Source organism: Phocoena phocoena, chromosome 2 (assembly GCF_963924675.1).
Source record: "Phocoena phocoena chromosome 2, mPhoPho1.1, whole genome shotgun sequence".
In the NCBI taxonomy this organism is placed as follows: domain Eukaryota; kingdom Metazoa; phylum Chordata; class Mammalia; order Artiodactyla; family Phocoenidae; genus Phocoena; species Phocoena phocoena.
In genome coordinates this window covers 147036774-147057155 of record NC_089220.1, presented here as the reverse complement: position 1 = coordinate 147057155, position 20382 = coordinate 147036774, and the positions used below count along the sequence as shown (strand labels likewise).

General features: G+C 41.1%; 2 protein-coding genes and 1 pseudogene across 2 annotated transcripts in view; 1 reads left to right on the top strand and 2 right to left on the bottom strand.

Annotated features, from left to right (window-relative positions):
* The window catches only part of ZMYND11 (zinc finger MYND-type containing 11), a 138754-nt gene extending 133222 nt beyond the window's left edge, over positions 1 to 5532 (bottom strand). The window contains exon 1 of the mRNA XM_065872212.1: positions 5420 to 5532. The gene's annotated coding sequence lies outside the window, so the exon portion shown is untranslated. The remainder of the gene's footprint in view (positions 1 to 5419) is intronic.
* LOC136118546 (WAS/WASL-interacting protein family member 3-like) lies at positions 4025 to 5359 on the top strand. Its single transcript, XM_065871779.1, has one exon. It carries the CDS (start codon positions 4025 to 4027, stop codon positions 5357 to 5359), a length of 1335 nt encoding a protein of 444 aa, XP_065727851.1.
* A 13550-nt stretch (positions 5533 to 19082) lies between the features above and the next one.
* LOC136118921 (small ribosomal subunit protein eS26 pseudogene) lies at positions 19083 to 19432 on the bottom strand (annotated as a pseudogene).
* Between the last annotated feature and the right edge of the window lie 950 nt (positions 19433 to 20382).

The window sequence follows — 20382 nt, the reverse complement described above, 5'->3', positions numbered from 1 at the left end:
ATAAATGCACTTTTTAAAACAAAACTAGTTTACTATATTTAAATATTACTCAGTTTACAAAATTAAAACACTATGTATAAATTTTCAGCAACACACATTTTTCCAACTACTATATAAGAGTACAAGGTAATCTACTCAATATATTCCTCTCATCTCGGAAGAATAGATGAGTCCATGTGATCCCTTAAAAATGCTGATATGGGGCTTCCCTGGTGGCGCAGTGGTTGAGAGTCCGCCTGCCGATGCAGGGGACACGGGTTCGCGCCCTGGTCCAGGAAGATCCCACATGCTGCAGAGCGGCTGGGCCCGTGAGCCATGGCCGCTGAGCCTGTGCGTCCGGAGCCTGTGTTCCGCAATGGGAGAGGCCACAACAGTGAGAGGCGCGCATACCGCCAAAAAAAAAAAAAAATGCTGATATGACAGTATTCCATTACCTTTGTCATTTCTATTAATCTCTTTGTCTATTTCTTTAATTTCACATGAAGTTAGGCACATGATTAGCCATTATGTATTGATGAATAGAAAACAAACCCCCAAAATACAATGAAAGATGTCTAAATATTTACTAGTTGAACATAAATTAGATTTGTAAAATTGAGTTGAATACCTAAGCCTAACAATTTGCCAAATTTCCCTACTAAATATGTAATGGTCTCTACAAATATTTTCTTAATTTCCAAATATTTTTTAAATTTTGCATACTGTTTATTTGCATTTGTAAGTAATTTGATATCAAATATTGTACAGCATTTTCACAATACAAACTACAGGCATACCTCATTTTATTGCACTTCACCTTACAGGCCTTCACAAATACTGTTTTCACAAACTGAAGGTTTGTGGCAACCCTGCATTGAGCAAGTCTACTGGTGCCATTTTTCCAACAGCATTTGCTCACTTTGTGTTTCTGTGTCACATTTTGGTAATTCTTGCAACTTAAATTCTTAAGTTTTTTCATTATTACTGTATTTGTTATGGTGATCTGTAATCAGTGATCTTTGATGTGACTACTAAAGCTCACTAAAGGCTCAGATGTTGGTTAGCATTTTTTAACAATAAAGTATTTTTTAATTAAGGTATGTACACTGGTTTTTGGACATAATGCTACTGCACACTTAACAGACTACAGTATAGTGTATATATAACTTGTATATGCATTGGGAAACCAAAAAACTCACATGACTTGCTTTATTGTGATATCTCCTTTACTGCGGTGGTCTGGAGCAGAACCCATGGTATCTCTGAGGTATGCCTGTAAATAGCTTTCCAAGAATTTTCTAAGCGGAAAATCAGTAATAGGCACACACACACACAAAAAGATCTTTCCTTAAGGCAGCACATATGTTTAAAATACTACATGTGAGATATTACATCATACTGCTGGGTACTTAGATTTCAATTTGTATCTCCCTTCCATTATGTTCATTTCTATCATTTCACCTCTTATCACAGAGATTCTCAAGCCTGTATGTTATATGGATCATATTCTCTCAAAAAACTACTACTGATGGTTCATTCACTGCTTATTATAGAGTATGTATGTGTGTTGAGGGGTGTGGGTGTGCTACAAGGAGGTGGGACTTAACACAATTAAAAGGAAGACTGCTATGCTTTTAAGATGATCATGTGTATGATTTTTAGAAGTGGGATAGTGTATGTAAAGAACTTTGCACAATGGCTGACACTTGGTAAACATACAATATATGATGCCTATTTTCATCATGGTACTCATTTATGTTATAAACTTGTGGATACAAAAACATTTCAAAAATCAAGACCAAAGGAAGACAGACCACTGATGATAAGGAGGACCTTCAGACCACTATTGATCTTCACAGAATCACTGTACAAAGCAGATTTACATTGTTTTGAAATGTTGACAATGCCACTGAAACAAAGTAACTGAAAGTCTTCATGTAAGAGATACAAATAGCAATTAAACTCCTTGTTTTTCAGATGGGTAAATTGAGACCAGGCATGGCAAGTTTAAATAATTTGCCCAAGATCACTCTGCTAGTAATGACAGAGGTGAGATTCAGACCCAAGTCACCTGGCCTCAAACTCATGTTGCTATACTACCTCCAATCAAATTACAAAAATCTAATCAACCTGTAAAAAATTCAACGTTAAGTCCAAGTTAAGGTTTTCAAACAGTGAAACTTTTTTTTTTTCTTTAAGTCAGACTCTTCTCCTTAACATTTTCTCCTTTATTCCAGATACAGCCTCTTGGCTTAAATTTTTTCTATGGAGAATTCAATTAAACTATGGTAGGGGTAGGTAAACAAAATCTGATACCAGAGGTTTAGGGCTTTAAGCAACAGGAGGACATTATTTGATACTTTATTACAAATGTTACAATTCTTAATTAGCTTCAATCAGTGTCTCAATTTAGGTATGCCAAAGGGTATGAATGTCTCTGTTATGCACTACCTGAACAACCCTTAAAGGAAAAGTGGATACTGTTACAAAAAGGTGAGAGTTCAAAAAAACACAGGTCAATTCACAGAAACATGCAAGATGCCATACACTCAAAGTATCAACGTAATGATATCCCAAGAACAATGCATATGAACTAAGGAGATAATTTTAACATTTTAATTCATCTTTCTTTGTAAAGCTGGGAGCACTTACATGTTTATTTAACCACCTTGCAACAGGTAACTGAAAAAATAAACTGCCCAATTACAAAATGTAAAAGGGAGATTCCATTTTCATATGAACAACATCTAAGGGGAAACATATGAACAACATCTACAGGGAAAAAGTACCACAATAGAGATCCTCTGTTAATCATGCATGGAGTTAAGCAAGAAAAATATTTTATTGATTATGTCATAATCACAGACCATATTTTCTGACCTCTGATTCTCTAACTTGGCCATCTTATAAAGAAGAGTCCACCAAAATAATGACTAATCAACGCTAAAGACAAAGAAAATAACATGCCTGTACAAAATTCATATTTTATCTCCTGCTTGTACAAGTTAGAATTCAGAGAAGTCACAAAGGTGACCCTGCTTACCAGAAAGCACTCAAACTTTTAAAGGACAACCAAGACTATCTCTCTGCTAACTTCAAACCATTAATTAGAATCAATGACCCAAAAGCCTGAAAAGGTTATGCATCCCATAATTACTAAGGTACAACCACTACATTTCTCGGTTTAAAAGAAAAACGTTTTACTTTCTGCTCTTAAACAGACTAAATTATTTTTAAGCAGTCTCCTTTCCACAGGACACTGCTTACTGTAGGATGCAGAACACCTGGGTGAGGCAGACCAGAGGACCCAGGACCTAAACCTCAGTAAGCCCTATGGGCCTCTAAAAACCTGACCCAAGCGGGCCCCTCCAACCTTCAGGCACCCATCCCTCAACAGGGTACCTGCTTTGAGTTCACAGGACGCCGGATACTATGTACACACCCCACAAGCGCACAGGAAGCACCATGAACACACAGTATGTAACACCGGGTATGACATGCCCACACCGGGACCCATGTGGACCCGTATATAACACCAGGCACCACAGACAAACTAGGTACCATGCACACACCATATGTGACACCAGCAACCATGCCCACACCAGGTATGATATCCCCACCACATATAACACCAAGTACCAGGTGCACACCGAGCACCAGAAACACAACGGGTATCACGCATGCTCCCACAGTATACAACACCAGGCACACATTCGGGAACACGGACACACCAGGCAGCATGGACACACTAGGAATCATGCCCCACCACATACCAGGTGCACACTGGGCAACACCGACACACAGCATATAACACCAGGCGCCACGGACACACCGGGCACCATGACCACACGGTATGTTAACACCGACCACCATGGACACACTGGGTATCACACCCCCACCGTACATAACACCGGGCACCACGGACACACCGTGAGCGCCTCCAGCGCTGAGCCAGAAAGGCGTAAGGGGACAGTCCACGCGGAAGTTGGGGGTCCCAGGCCGGCTGCTGCGCTCCAGCTTAGCTCCCCTCCGGACGCCCGGCGGGATGGGTGGCGGACACTTAGGCGGTCCTGGGGGCCCGGGAGGATCTGCAGAGGAGGCGGAGGCCTCGCTGCCGCCCGTTACCAGCCCCGGGGACCAGGCCTCGCCTGGGCCCTTGGGGACCACCCTGCCCAGCCGCGGCCTTCGCTCCCAACAACTAGCCGTCAAGGCAGACGCCCGCCCCCCACCCGCCCCCAAACTCACAGGGCCGCGTCCCGGCGGACCCCGAGCCGAACCGCTGGCCCCGAGGCCTGGGCGCGCGGGGAGGACCGGCCCGGCGGGCGGCGCTCACGCGACTCCCCGGCTTCGCGGCCCGTGCAGGCCCCGCGCCGTCCTGCTCCTGCGGGGCCTCCTCCTCCAGCAGGGCCGCCCTTCCCCGGCCGGCCGAAGGCGGGGTGCGCAGCCGAACCCCCGCAGACCAGCAGGCCCCTGCCCGACGCAAACAAAGCTCCGCCGTCCACTCGGCGCTGTTTGCAGGGGGCGAGCAGCGGTCACGCCCGCGGCCCGAGAAGCTGCAGCCGGGCCCGAGCTCCACAAACACCCCGCCTCGGACACCCCGCCCGCGCCCCCGCCCCCGCCCCGCCACCGAGGCCGAGCGTCTCCCACCATTATGCTCCGGACGGTCCTCGCCGCCGCCGCCGCGCCCGGCCCTCCCCCTCCGCGCCCGGCCCGCCGCCCGCGCCGCCTCCTTCCCGCCGCCTCCTCCGGGCCAGGGCCGGCGGGGAGCGGGGGGGCTGCGGTCTCCCGGCCTCCCAGCCACCGCGGGCCCGGCATCCCTGCCGCCCACGCCGGCTCCCCGGCCTCCCCGCCTCCGCTTACGCGGACCCGGCCTCCCTGCCGCCCGCCCCGGCTCCCCGACCTCCCCACCTCCGGCTCCACTGGCCCGGCCTCCTCCCTGGCTCCCCGGCTCCGCGGACCCGGCCTGCCCGCTCCGGCTCCGCGCCTCAGGGGCGCCATGTTTACAAGCCTCCACCACAGAAACTCGCGAGCACCCGGCGAGGGAAGCGCTGAGGCCCCGCCGCCGCACTTACGGTGTCTCCTCGCTGAGCGGCGGGCCGTGGCCGGGCGCGGAGTTGAGGCGCCGCCGCCGCCGCCGGGAAAGTTTGCGTCCTGCGAGGCCGCGACGCCGCTCACATGGCGGGCTGAGCGGGGCGGCCGCTCGCCGGCCCGGCCTCCTCACCGCCGCCCGCCCGCCGCCCCCGGGCTTTATTGTGTGGCCCGCCGGCCGGCCGCGCTGCGGGCTCGGGCTCGGCGCGGGCTCCCTCCCGGCCCGGCCCGCCGTGCACGCCCACACCCACCTTCCCGCCGTCCTGTGCTCTGCGCCTCTCCCCAAATTTGAGCATATTCTTACATATCCACACATGCACTTCATATCAACACACACGTGAAAGCTACGTACGTGCGGGCACGCGGGAGCCGGGAGCGGAGCGCACAAAGATCCGGCACCCGCAGCATCGTCAGCTCGGACCCGCGGCTGCAGGTACTGCCCGGCCGACGCCTGCTTTCGTGTGCCTCGTACCTGCCTAGATTCACCGTCGGAACGGCAGAGTCTTGGAGGAGCATTAATTCTTTAATTGGCAAGATCGGTAAAATGGTGTTAATACCTTTTAAAATCTGTCAGCGAAACAAATTGCGGGAATATGCTGAATTCCTCATGCTGAATTCCTCATTCCATATGTGCACAAACAGGACTTCAGAAAGAACGGGACCACCCATTACCGTTTTGGCAAAAACACTACCAATTTGTGTAAGGAGAAGGTTATCTTTCTTAGTTTGTAATTCTAGATCTAAGGAGAAGATCCTCATATGTGGATTAAGAAAGTCTCAGAGATAAGCATACTTAATTGATCCACATATTTTCTCTAATGACCTTTGTCCATAGGAGTTTAGAAGGAAGACCTATCAGCCAAAACTTCCTACTCTGATTCTCTTTGGACATATATACCTGAAAATCACCGGAAGACACTTGTCCAAGAAATTTGGGGATTCTAATCCAATTCAACAATCTTTCACAGCTGGTCTCTAAGTTAGAATTTAGAAATGGGTGGTACTTGAATAGGAGTTCTATGATGTACACCTGTGGAAGAAACATAGCATTTCATAGCCCTGGTTCTAATACATCCCAGAGAGATTTTGGTTATCTCAAGAGACATCACAAAATAATTTAAACTCATTTTAATTGTATGGATAAATATACTCCATTAAAATCGAGCAGAGGGATTAAAAGATGTCAGAAAAAAATCAAGCCATGCCTGGTTTGAATGCGGGACCAGGAATTCTAACAATGAATAGCTTTAAGTAAATCATCTTTTTTTTTAAGTCATCTGTAAAATAGAGGACTGCATGATTCTATATATTTCACAGAGGCCACTCAAGGAAAACATCATATATGTATAAAAGGAAACTTACATTTTAGGAAAGAAGTCACTAACCCTAACTGCACATTTTTCTACAAAGTTTTTAGCCATCATTTTTATTTTTGTACACAAATATTCTCTCTCATTCTACCTTGGTTTTGCCTAGAATTTAACCACTTGGCCCTATACTCCCTTCAGAACAGTTTTATTTACCTTATTTCCCCCCCAGCTGAATAACTAATAGGCAGGGGAGATGGTCTGGGGGCCAGTGGTTTGGGGTTGGGAGTTGAAGGGAGGCCCAGAAGACCCAAATAGTTATTTCCATACAACTTAGGTTTATACCATGAATTTATCTGCCAAACAGCAAAGGGAAGGCAAGGAACTGAGGTGTCAAGGAAAAGAGGGAAAAGGAAGAGTAGTGGGCTGTGAGGAATGGTTTACATCAACTTGGCCATGTTTCAGAGATTTAACACCACCCAAAGAAAGACCCCACGCAGCACTCCTAATTCTTCCCCAACCCCAACTAACGCTAGACAAGTAATGTCTGACTTGATCAGCATATCACTTTTCCCAGATTCTGCTTTAAGAAATATTATGTAAATAGAGAAGGCATGGATTATTCAACAGGTTGGTGTGGAATTTTTGTCTCTTTAAAAAAATAAATCATATCCTTACCTTACACTCTACACTTTAAAATAATCCAAATGACTTAAATAATACATATGTATAAACTGAAAATCATTATTCTAAAGGTAGAAGAAAATATAGGTGAATGTTTGTAATATTAGTGTGGAGAAAAATATCCTAAGCTCTAAAGCAATGATTTTTATCAGAAAAGAGTGATAAATTTGACTATATAAAAATTTATGTATCCTATATGTCAAAAACAAATATAGACCTATTTTAAAATACGCCCATTAGGGTTACAACTTTTATACTTTATAAGGAGTTTCTTCTAATACCCTTCTCCCCACTTTCTTCACATAAGGAGGACAGATTCAGATTTTTTTTTTTTTTTTTTTTTTTTTTTTTTTTTTTTTTTTGCGGTACGCGGGCCTCTTGCTGCTGTGGCCTCTCCCGTTGCGGAGCAGAGGCTCCGGACGCGCAGGGTCAGCGGCCATGGTCCACAGGCCCAGCCGCTCTGCGGCATGTGGGATCCTCCCGGACCGGGGCACGAACCCGTGTCCCCTGCACCGGCAGGCGGACCCTCAACTACCGCGCCACCAGGGAAGCCCAGATTCAGATTTTTTTAGGACCAGTTTAGAGAGGGTGACTTCACAGTTATATAGAGTTGGGGTATCCTGCTAAACTCCCATCTCAGAGTGTTCCTGGTTTGCTAGTATGTAGCAATAACAAGCTTATGCACGTGCTCCTGAAAGTCTTGCTTTTATTTGTTTAAAGTTTGGTTTTATGTTTCTATTTTGCATTAAAGGTTGAATTACATAAACTTTGAATACTGTATGTATGCTTTGCTTGAGAACATAGTCTTAAGTGTGATGTACAGAATAACTATAAAAACCTTCAGGAATGCAGGTGAACAGCACATTATACAGAAATTAGTGAATAGAAATTGTTATGTTGTGTTATCACAAGTACTGTAAACTAGTGAAGTAAAATAGGTCTATTTCAATGAGACTTGGTGTTTTTCATTTATGGGGACTCTGGAATATATATATACATATATATATATATAATCACCTTTTCTAATTTAAAATAATAGTAGCTCCATTTTCAACTTACAATAATGTTTTTTTGATAACAAATTACTCTTATAAGGTGAGGAAGACTGTACAAGTAAAATTAAAAGGCAAACAAACTGGGAGAACATATATATATATATATATGCAAGAAATAAGAACTAGGGTAATAGTCTTTAAATTTAAAAAGCTATGTCACATCAGTAAGATAAATACCACACACACCACCAAAAAAAAGAAACAAGGCCATGGATAATTTAGGAAAAAAGAAATATAAATTATTAATAAATATTAACAAATGTTCAGGTTCCCTAGTAATATAATGACAAAATAACACAACACTGCTTTTCTTCAATGGCAGAATTCTTCTTCAATGATAATGCTATTGAGGGTTAGCGAGATGGACACTCTTTCATACACTATTGATAGGAAATTGAATTGGTATGAATACTGGTTGAAATGCCAGAGCCTTAAAAATAGTTATATCTTTAAGCCCAGACGTCCACATTTAGAAATCTATCCTAAATATATCTTCTGAAAGACAAGCAAGAATGTATGCACAAATTGTTCTTCCCAGCTTAAAAAACGTCAATGATTTTCTGCAGCATCTTGAATAAATCAAACCCTGTTCTTTGGCTCACAAGGCCCAGCTTTGCCTGGCCCCTACCTACTTCCTAATTTTAACCTCATTCTACGTTTCATTCCTGCCTCACTAACCTTTGTCCCATATCAGAACAGTACAAAGTTTGTCCCCTCCTTCTGGAACATCCTTCCCCTGTCTCCTTGGGGATAATCCTACTCATTCTTCAGGTGTCTATTCAATTGTCACTTTTTCCAAAAACTGAGCCCCCAATCTAAGTTGGTGCTCTCTATTTTTCTCCATAAGACAAGATTATTGAAATGATATATTTACCTTAGAGTTTATAGACTAACAAGCTGATTTGCTCTCCATAGCATACCCAGACACCCAATGAATATGGTAAATGCAAAAGTGGCACGGAAGAATTGGTGGTCTCGTTGCACTTGAGAAGGTACTATCAAGGTACTAGCGTTTTGCTTTTAAATAACATAATACCAGTGGCTCTGTCACTCAAGTACTGTAGGCCTTCTTAATGCATGTTAATCAACATTACATGTTAATTAAATCATGTTATACTTAGGTTAATAGCTCAGGGCTGTGGGATAAAGGATATTGTAAATGCAGGTCTCCCAAGCCCTGAGAGGAGCCAAGTAATGTTCTCTCTGGCCATGCAAGCATGAGTGAGAGAGTGTGTGTGTGTGTGTGTGTGTGAGAAAGAGAGAGAGAAACAGGCAGGTATATATGCCTGGGGTGATATTTTTGAAGCATATTAACACGCTTTTCTCCTTTGCATTTTCATGCACGAGATCCCTAGTTAGCCTAAGGCATCTGCGTACCTTGGAGGACATTAGGATTGGCACAGCAAGAATTTATATGGACAGAAAGTCAATATCAAGTGGCTAACACTCCAAATAAGAAATATTAATCTACAGCAAGATGAATGGATTGCAAGCATGGCTTTGTTCAGAGATAACACAATTCTCCAAATCACTTTTTCTCCTTTTTTAACATTTTTAGAAACAGATTTGGCATAGGAGACCTCAACTTCACCACCCAGGGTCAGGGCTGGAATGAAACTGGGGGGGAAGAGGAGGCAGGAAGTTGGTAGTGAGGTTTGTAACCACTTAGGGTTAGACACTTTTTCCAAATATTTGTAACTCAAAAATATTTGGCACTCAAAACTATTTGATGAATTAATGAATGAGATTCATTACAATGTTTTTTGTAATACCAATAAAATAAAGTTGAAATAAGATAAAAATCCAGCATTAGAAACTGTTCACTGGAAAGGAATATAAAATCACAGATGCATATGATTTCAATTTTGTGAGATATTAAAAGGAAATACTGTGGAAGGAAATGTTAGCAGTGAACATTTCTCTGGGTTACAGATATCTTCTTTTTTAAAAATCTTTTTTCCATAATTAGGAAAAAATTACTAATAATACTAGCCTAAGAGACTGGTTATTCCCACAACACTATGTATCCCTTACTTGAAATAATATATGTTTTCAGAAAACTAATAAAATTAAGTTGTTTAGAATCTTATTTTCCATTGATTTCTTTAGTCAGTGTAGATGGAGATTTTGTGCCTGCAATCTATCCATAGCTCACATCCAAAAATTTATATAAAAAGCCAAAAAAATGTAACTGTTGGGCAATTGAAGCTAATAACAATGAATGTGAATATATGTGGGTAGTGGTCACAGCAACCTCTCCAGGCATCGGTTTTCTCCTTTGTAAATGAGGGAGGTTTACTCACTGCCTTTTCAGGTTCCCATTGGCACCAAAGTTCTACGATCTCCAAAGTGCTACCCTCACACCTGTTCCCAGAGTTCCTTTCGTCTCTACTGTTCTATGGACCCTTGTGAAAGTTTGTTTATCAGATGTTCTTTCTCTTCATGCGCCCTTATTCTCTTTACCCCTGGTTTGCTTACTTTCATTTTCCCCATTCTGATTGTTTTTGGCAGAGTGTTAAATGATTCCTGGCCTCTGAACAGACACCACCACACCTGTTAACTCCAGGTAGAGGCCTCTCTCCTACTTCTTTATCTAACCATAGAAAATACCAGGAAATGCACATCTGCATTTTTATAATCATCCTCCAGCCTCTTGTCAGAGATAACTTTTCAACATTGTCACTTTTTTAAGGAGGACAAAATTTAGTCACATTCTACACCATCATCTTATTAAGAATTTCTTATAGTGAGTTTACATTAAAATAAAAGACACCTGCATTACCCATTATTACTAAGGTCTACACTCTCAGTGATGGCAGATGAACAAATCTGATCACATGGAACTGTGAACAGAAGGCCCTTTTCAATGCTACATTTTACATAAATTCTTTTCTCTCTTTGCCACCCAACAAATGAGAACCTTTGGGAACTATTCTGAGTTTCTTTAAAATCCAGTACTGTGGTGTATAGTATTTAATATATTCTCTTTTATTCCCTTCCTTCAGCTCCATGATAGTTGTTATTAGGTATTTATGTCCCTTCCCACACAGATTCATATTTAATAAAATGTCAGATCTATTCAACACAGTACTGGAAGTCCTCGAAACAGCAATTAGACAAGTAAAAGAAATAAAAGGTATCCAAATTGGAAGGGAAGAGGTAAAATTGTCATTGTATGCAGATGACATGATACTATATATAGAAAACCCTAAAGACTCCACACAAAAACTACTAGAACTGATAAACAAATTCAGCAAGGTAGCAGGATACAATGTTAACATACAGAAATCTGTTAAATTTCTTTACACTAACAATGAAATATCAGAAAGGGAATTTTTTTTTTAAAATCCCTTTTAGGGCTTCCCTGGTGGCGCAGTTGTTGAGAGTCCGCCTGCCGATGCAGGGGACGCGGGTTCGTGCCCCGGTCCGGGAAGATCCCACATGCCGCGGAGCGGCTGGGCCCGTGAGCCATGGCCGCTGGGCCTGTGCGTCCGGAGCCTGTGCTCCGCAATGGGAGAGGCCACAACAGTGAGAGGCCCACATACTGCAAAAAAAAAAAAAAAATCCCTTTTAAAAGAACATCAAGAAAAAAAACAACTTAGGAATAAACCTGACCAAGGTGGTGAAAGACTTATATGCTGAAAACTATAAAACATTGGTAAAGGAAATTGAAGGTGATTCAAAGAAATGGAAAGATATATCCCATGCTCTTAGACTGGAAGAATTAACACTGTTAAAATGGCTATACTACCCAAAGCAATCTACAGATTTAATGTTATCCCTATCAAATTACCACTGACAGTTTTCACAGAACTAGAACAAATAATCCTAAAGTCTATATGGAACCACAAAAAACCCAGAACTGCCAAAGCAATCCTGAGGAAAAAGAGCAAAGCTGGAGGCATAACCCTCCCAGTCATCAGACACTACTACAAAGCTACAGTAATCAAAACAGCATGGTATTGGCACAAAAACAGACACATGGATGAATGGAACAGAATGTAGAGCCCAGAAATAAATCCACACACCTATGGTCAATTAATCTTCAACAAAGGAGGCAAGAATATACAATGGAGAAAAGACAGTCTCTTCAGCACGTGGTGTTGGGAAAGTTGGACAGCCACATGTAAATCAATGAATTTAGAACACTCCCTCACACCATACCCAAAAATAAACTCAAAATGGCTTAAAGACTTAAATATAAGACATGACACCATAGGGCTTCCCTGGTGGCACAATGGATAAGAATCTGCCTGCCAACGCAGGGGACACAGGTTCGATCCGTGGTCTGGGAAGATCCCATATGCCATGGAGAAACTAAGCCCGTGCACCACAACTACTGAGCCTGTGCTCTACAGCCCGCGAACCACAACTATTGACGCCTATGTGCCTAGAGCCCGTGCTCAGCAACAAAAGAAGCCACCACAATGAGAAGCCCACATACCACAACAAAGAGTAGCCCCCTCTTGCCGCAACTAGAGAAAGCCTGCGTGCAGTAACGAAGACCCCACACAGCCAAAAGAATAAATAATTTTTAAAAATACTAAAAAAAAAAAGACATGACACCATAAAGTTCCTAGAAGAGCATATAGGCAAAACATTCTCTGACATAAATCATATTGATGTTATCTTAGGTCAGTCTCCCAAGGCAAAAGAAATAATAGCAAAAATAAACAAATGGGACCTAATCAAACTTAAAACCTTTTGCACAGCAAATGAAACCATAAACAAAACAAAAAGACAACCTATGGACTGGGAGAAAGTATTCTCAAAAGATGAGACCGACAAGGGTTTAATTTCCAAAATATACAAACAGTTCATACAATTCAATAACAAAAAACCCAAACAACTCAAGCAAAAAATGCGCAGAAGACCTAAATAGACATTTCTCCAAAGAACACATACAGATGGCCAATAAGCATGTGAAAAGGTGCTCAACTTTGCTAATTATCAGAGAAATGCAAATCAAAACTACAATGAGGTATCACATCACACTGGTCAGAATGGCCATCACTAAAAGGTCTACAAATAATAAATGCTGGAGAGGGTGTGTAGAAAAGGGAACCCTCCCACACTGTAGGTGGGAATGTAAATTGGTTCCACCATTCCACTGTATGGAGAACAGTATGGAGGTTCCTCAAAAAACTAAAAATAGAATTATCATATGATCCAGCAATCCCACTCCTAGGACATCTATCCATAGGAAACCCTAATTCAAAAACATACATGCACCCTAATGTTCATAGCAGCACTATTTACCATAGCCAAGACATGGAAGCAACCTAAACGTGATATATATATCACATCTCAGCCATAAAAAAGCATGAAATAATGCCATTTGCAGCAACATGGATGGACCTAGAGATTATCATATGAAATGATATGTCAGACAAAGACAAATATCATATGATATCACTTTATGGAATCTAAAATATGATTCAAATGAACTTATTTACAAAACAGAAACAGACTCACAGACATAGAAAACAAACTTATAGTTACCAAAGGGGAAAGAGGGGGCTGGGGAGAGGGAAAAATTAAGAGTTTGTGATTGGCAAATGCGAGCTTCTGTGTATAAAATAGATAAACAACGAGGCCCTACTGTATAGTACAGGGAACTGTATTCAATACCTTGTAATGAACTATAACAAAAAATAATATGAAAAATAATATATATGTATTTATGTATAACTGAATCACTTTGTACACCAGAAACTAACACAACATTGTAAATTAATTATACTTCAATTTTTAAATTAATCAATTAATCAATAATAAAAGAAAATGTCAGAGTATTTTTTTTTTTGCGGTATGCGGGCCTCTCACTGTTGTGGCCTCTCCCGTTGCGGAGCACAGGCTCCGGACACGCAGGCTCAGTGGCCATGGCTCACGGGCCCAGCTGCTCTGCGGCATGTGGGATCTTCCCGGACAGGGGCATGAACCCGTGTCCCCTGCATCGGCAGGCGGACTCTCAACCACTGTGCCACCAGGGAAGCCCCAGAGTATTTTTTATCTTAGACTTTGGAATTAATTGTATCTTGTTCTGAAGGATCCTCCATTTTTTGATATTTAGAGAAGCTTTCTTTCAGATGTGGATAATTGACATAAAATTAAAAGTGATGTTATCTTTATGCATGTTTTGGGTTTGTAATACCAATAGAGTTGAGAGAAATTTTTTAAAGCCTTAGGGGACAGGGACACTAGAGATAATTCTAAATAAATAGTTCATGAGAAAATTGTCTTCTATTAGCAGTGAAATATAAAATGTCCTTTTCTGTTCTTACCTTCTCTCTAGTATTTGAAGGAAACTATCTCACTGAATTGCCCAGCTTGATAAATCCCTTAAAAAGCAGAAGAAAAATGTATGAGACATTTTAGATCTCCCAGCGGAAATGTGTAGGAATTAAAAATCTAGATGAACAGTAAAACGAAAGTAAATAACTGTAGCACCAAATTATACTTTCTTAAAAATTATTACATTCCAGAAATATTTCCTGAATCATTTGTTCATTGTCTCTACATCTGCAGTTTGATGGTCTCTTTTGCTCATATGCAGTATTTAGGTAAATTTGGAGAAAAGCTGCAGAGAGCACTACATACTTCCTTTTTTTTTTTTTCTTTTTATTTAACTGCAGACAGAATTTCAAACACAGGAAGTTCTGCTTCCTCGACAGCTGCACGCAAAAACCAATGCATTTCTTTCTGTTTCTGACGCAAGTCTGTCCAAAAGGCCACCTCTTGCAATCGAGGCTTTTTCTGCCTCCCTCTTCATGGTGAAGGCCTGGGTTAACTTTCACACACATGCCATTCAAGGGTGAATTGTCATTTCTTATTTGTACTCATTTCTCTTTTCTTATTGCCATTTTGAAAACTCCTCCAGGATATGGGCAAAGAAAGTCAAAGAAAAAGTGAAACTGCACATTTTTGGTTTTTATTAGTAATCGTATTTTTTTAAAGGAAAGTTGCTGAAAGAGAAACTAAGTGAATCTACAGATTAGAACATCAAGGGATAAGTACAGAGTTTCTTACATAGTTGCTAATGTACTGAATGTTAATTATAAAACTGTCTTAGTGTATGCCTCCATTCTAGGTAAGCCTATAACTGAAATAAACAGTTGCCATCTGTTTTAAATGCATATGTATTTATTTCTAGTTAACATTTAACCAAGAGTTTCTGTTAGAGAGGTGCTTAGTTGTTATATGTTAAACACATTTTGGAATCCTTTACGTAAATGGCGTATTATGTCAGCAAGTTCTCACGCGTGCACGTGCACACACACACACAATAGCAGCGTGGGTAAATAAGTTGTGATTTATTCATAGAGAGGATTTATGTAATCATTAAAGAAGTTGTTGATAAAGATTCTTTTTCCATATTAAGTGAAAAACTATGATATTCATTGGAGAAAATGATCACAACCATATAAAAATATATATTAATTGAAAAAAAACAAGAAGGAAATATGATAAATTGCTAAATATATTAATCTCTGGCAAGTAAAATTTATGTGGTTCACTTTTTCTTTTTTATATTTTTATTTTCTTGATCCTGTATTCATTTTGCAGTTATAAAAAAAAAGTTGTGAAAATAAAATATTTTTCTAGGTCAAAGGAATTGAGTATTGACGCTTTTATATTTTTCAACCTAATAACATTTGTCTTCAGATTCCCTGAGTGGGATTTTTTTTTTTTTTTTTTTTAATTTTTATTTATTTATTTATGGCCGTGTTGGGTCTTCGTTTCTGTGCATGGGCTTTTTCTAGTTGCAGCGAGCGGGGGCCACTCTTCATCGTGGTGCGCGGGCCTCTCATTGTCGCGGCCTCTCTTGTTGCGGAGCGCAGGCTCCAGACGCGCAGGCTCAGTAGTTGTGGCTCACGGGCCTAGTTGCTCCGCGGCATGTGGGATCTTCCCAGACCAGGGCTCGAACCCGTGTTCCCTGCCTTGGCAGGCGGATTCTCAACCACTGTGCCACAGGGAAGCCCGTGAGTGGGATTTTTGAAAAATAAAAATAAGGGTTAAGGGACTTCCCTGGTGGCACAGTGGTTAAGACTCTGAGCTCCCAAGGCAGGAGGCCCGGGTTCAATCCCTGGTCAGGGAACTAGATCCCACATGCATGTCGCAACTAAGGAGCCGGCAAGCTGCAACTAAGGACCCTGCCTGCCTCAACTAAGGAGCCCGTCTGCCACAACCAAATAAATAAATAATTTTTAAAAATAAGAGTTAGGCCAGACTTAAGTGTGTTCTTTAGGAAAATGGTAATCCAATAGAATAAGCTGGAATCCAATTAGAAGAAAGTGCTCATGGCATTTCATGTACGTTTTCCCTCAAACTCAGTTTTTAAAAGTCAGTTCAATATTTTACATTGAAAATTATAATGATGTTGAGCTCACACAGATTATAAAAGTAAGGAACTTTCCATGTGATAGTGAGGAGTTACAGTTACAAAGTTTATCTCATCCATCAATGTAACTTCGATTGTGAAATCCCTTATACAATAAAGACCTTTATTCAAAAAACTAAAATATTCTGAGCCCTATGTTGTAGGGAGTGAAATGCCCTTTACCACACTAGCTCATTTCATCCTTAACAACTGATTACTTCGTTACTCACATTTTACTCAGGAGGAAACTGAGATTGAGAAAAATAAAATATCTTTCTTACGCTCAGAGCTGGCAAGACTGAACTCACACTTGCATCCAGGATTACCTACTGACAGAATCTGAAGTCTGGGCTATTCTTGATATCATTTCAAATGTATTCCTCAGTTAGAAACACATTTTTAAAAAGAACTTACCTATAATATCACACACACACTCACAAAATCTCTCTGCCTTGCATTAAAATTTCTATTCTGCCATCAGAATAAGAAATTAAATTTTTAATTTTTTTTCTTTTTTGGCCACACAGCATGCAGGATCTTAGTTCCCTGAACAGGGATCGAACCCGTGCCCCGTGCAGTAGAAGCACAGAGTCTTAATCACTGGACCACCAGGGAAGTCACATAAGAAATTAAATTTTTTTTTTTTAAACTTTTTTTTTTTTTTTTTGCGGTACGCGGGCCTCTCACTGTTGTGGCCTCTCCCATTGCGGAGCACAGGCTCCGGACGCCCAGGCTCCGCAGCATGTGGGATCTTCCCAGACTGAGACACGAACACGTGTCCCCTGCATCGGCAGGCGGACTCTCAACCACTGCGCCACCAGGGAAACCCAGAAATTAAATTTTTAAAATAGAAGATGCACATTCATTAAACAAAGGATTTCAGATATGTGAAAAACTCTAAAACAAACAAAGGAAAAGAAACCCAAAATACTGTATTCAAATGAGTCACCCAAAGTGAAAAAGAAGAACTTTCCCTTTGATCATCTACTGCTTAGGACCATAGAATTCACATTTGGGCTCACCTTGGTTATTGCCTTTTTCACTTCCTTTAAGAAGTCTAGAATGCTTAGATTCTGCTCTGGCAAGATTAGGTTGATAATGCCAGCGAAAGAGAAGAACTCATCAGGTGTGAGAGTTACAATTCTTAGGTTCTTTTATTTATTTTCTTTTTTAGCGATTTTTTTTTACTTTAAACATTACTATCTTATTTTTTCTAACTTTTTATTAATTAATTTTTTTTTTTTTTTTTGCGGTATGTGGGCCTCTCACTGCTGCGGCCTCTCCCGTTGCGGAGCACAGGCTCCGGACACGCAGGCTCAGCAGCCATGGCTCACGGGCCCAGCCGCTCCGCAGCATGTGGGATCTTCCCGGACCAGGGCACGAACCCGCGTCCCCTGCATCGTCAGGCAGACTCTCAACCACTGCGCCACCAGGGAAGCCCCTTTTTCTAACTTTTTAATTTTATTTTTTGGTCTTAGTTGTGGCATGTGACTCTTAGTTGTGGCATGCATGTGGGATCTAGTTCCTTGACCAGGGATCGAACCCAGGGTTCCCTGCAGTGGAAGCATGGAGTCTTAACCACTGGACTGCCAGGGAAGTCCCTAGGTTCTTTTAATATTAACCCTTTTATCAAAGCATTAAAAATTTAGCCTGGATGGCAGGGTTTTTAATTATAATTTGAATTGAAATATTTTTATTGCTACTTTTATAAAATCACATTCATCTTTGTGTGTGATTCTGTAGCATATCTTATTCTCATGCTAAAAACTTTGGTTCAGATTTGAGTCTACATAGTTTGCCAATTGCTTTTTAACTTTTTATTGTGGGTGCCATAAATTTTACAATATACACTTATAACTAATCCAACTCTACTTTCAAATAACGCTATACCACTTTACAGGTAATGTGAGTACCTTATAATAACAAAATAATCCTAATTCCTCTCTCCTATCCCTTCCTCATTGCTTTCATTCATTTCACTTATATATAAGCATATATAAACATATCTATATACCTATATGTATATATATAAAATCTACACCTAAGCATACATAGTCAAATATACGTTACTGTTAATATTTTGAATGAACTGTTATCTGTTTGATCAGTTGAGAAAAGAAAAATAAAACTTTTAATTTTACTTTCTTTTATTCCTTCTCTGATGCGCTTTCTTTTTTTTAATTGGAGTATAATGTGTTAGTTTCTGCTGTAGAATAAAGTGAATCAGCTATATGTATACATATATCCCCTCCCTCTTGAGCTTCCCTCCCACCCCAACTCCATCCCACCCCTCTAGGTCATCACAGAACACTGAGCTGATCTCCCTATGCTATACAGCAGCTTCCCACTAGCTATCTGTTTTACACATGATAGTGTATATATGTCAATGCTACTGTCTCATTTGGTCCCACCCTCCCTTTCCCGGACTGTGTCCACAAGTCCATTCTCTATGTCTGCGTCTCTTTTCCTGCCCTGCAAATAGGTTCATCAGTACCATTTTTCTAGCTTTTTTTCTTTTTTTAAGTCTAACTTCCAGGTTATTGTCCTTTCAGAGAACAGTATTTCTTCAGTCTCTAAGGAACTAACTCCTTACAGGGGCTTTGGTGGAGGTTGTGGGGCAGCTCCCGCAGGTCTAAATCTGGGTGAAGGTGTTTGGTCCTTCCAGGCTTCCCAAGAAGGAGAACTATTCCTATCTTACTGTGAATGGCACAACTCACACAGTAATGTAGTTTCACATACAGCTTGGGAAGCACACAGGCATGGAAAACACTCGCTTTGGAAATGTCCCTGATGGCTTCACCCTCTGCTATGTTCCAGACGTCGAACTTCTTAACGGCCTTGTCCTTGGACACGCATCAGGCACAGCTGGTGCACAGAATAGGCTGCTCGTGGCCACAGCCCTTTTTGGCACAACCATTGTTCCTTCTTTCCTTGGTCATCTTGGAAGTGAGGAGGCAAGAGAACCTCTTCCTTTCTTGATGTAGATCTGAGTTAATGACGTTTATCATTTTCTTTCTCTCTAAAGAACTTTCTTTAAACATGTCTTGCAAGGCAGGTCTACTGGCAACAAAATCCCTCAATTTTTATCTGTCTGAGAGAGCTTTTATTTCTCCTTCACTTTTGAATGGTAACTTGAAAGGGTACATAATTCTAGGTTGGTGGGGGTTTTCTCTCAGCCCTTTAAATATTTCACTCCACTCTCTTCTTGCTTGCATGGTTTCTGAGGAGAAACCATGTAATGGTTTAAATTTAAATGATGTAAATCTTTCCTTTGCTCGTCTATAGATAAGGTGTTTTTTCCCCTCTTTCTTCTTTCTTCTTTTATTGTTGATTTTCTATATTTGAAAACGATATGCCTAGGTGTAATTTTTTTGGCATTTATCCTGCTTGGTGTTCTCTGAGCTTCATGAGTCCGTAGTATTCTGTCTGACATCAATTTGGGGGAATTCTCAGTCATCATTGTTTCAAATATTTCTTCTGTTCCTTTCCCTCTTTCTTTTCCTTCTGGTAACCCCCTTATGCATATGTTATGCCTTTTGTAGTTGTCTCACTGTCCTTGGACATCCTGTTCTGTTTTGGGGTGTTTTTTTTTCAGTCTTTGGTCTCTTTGCTTTTCAGTTTTAGAGGTTTCTATTGATGTATCCTCAAGATTAGAGATTCTTTCCACAGCCAGGTCCAGTCTACCAATAAACTGATCAAAGGCATTCTTCATTTCTGTTACAGTACTTTTGATCTCTAGCATTTCTCTTTGGTTCCTTCTTAGGGCTTTTATCTCTCTGCTCACACTCCCCATCTGTTCTTTCATGCTGTCTACTTTATTCATTAGAGCACTTGGCATATTAGTGATAATTGTTTCAAACTGCTGGTCAGATAATTCCAATATCCCTGC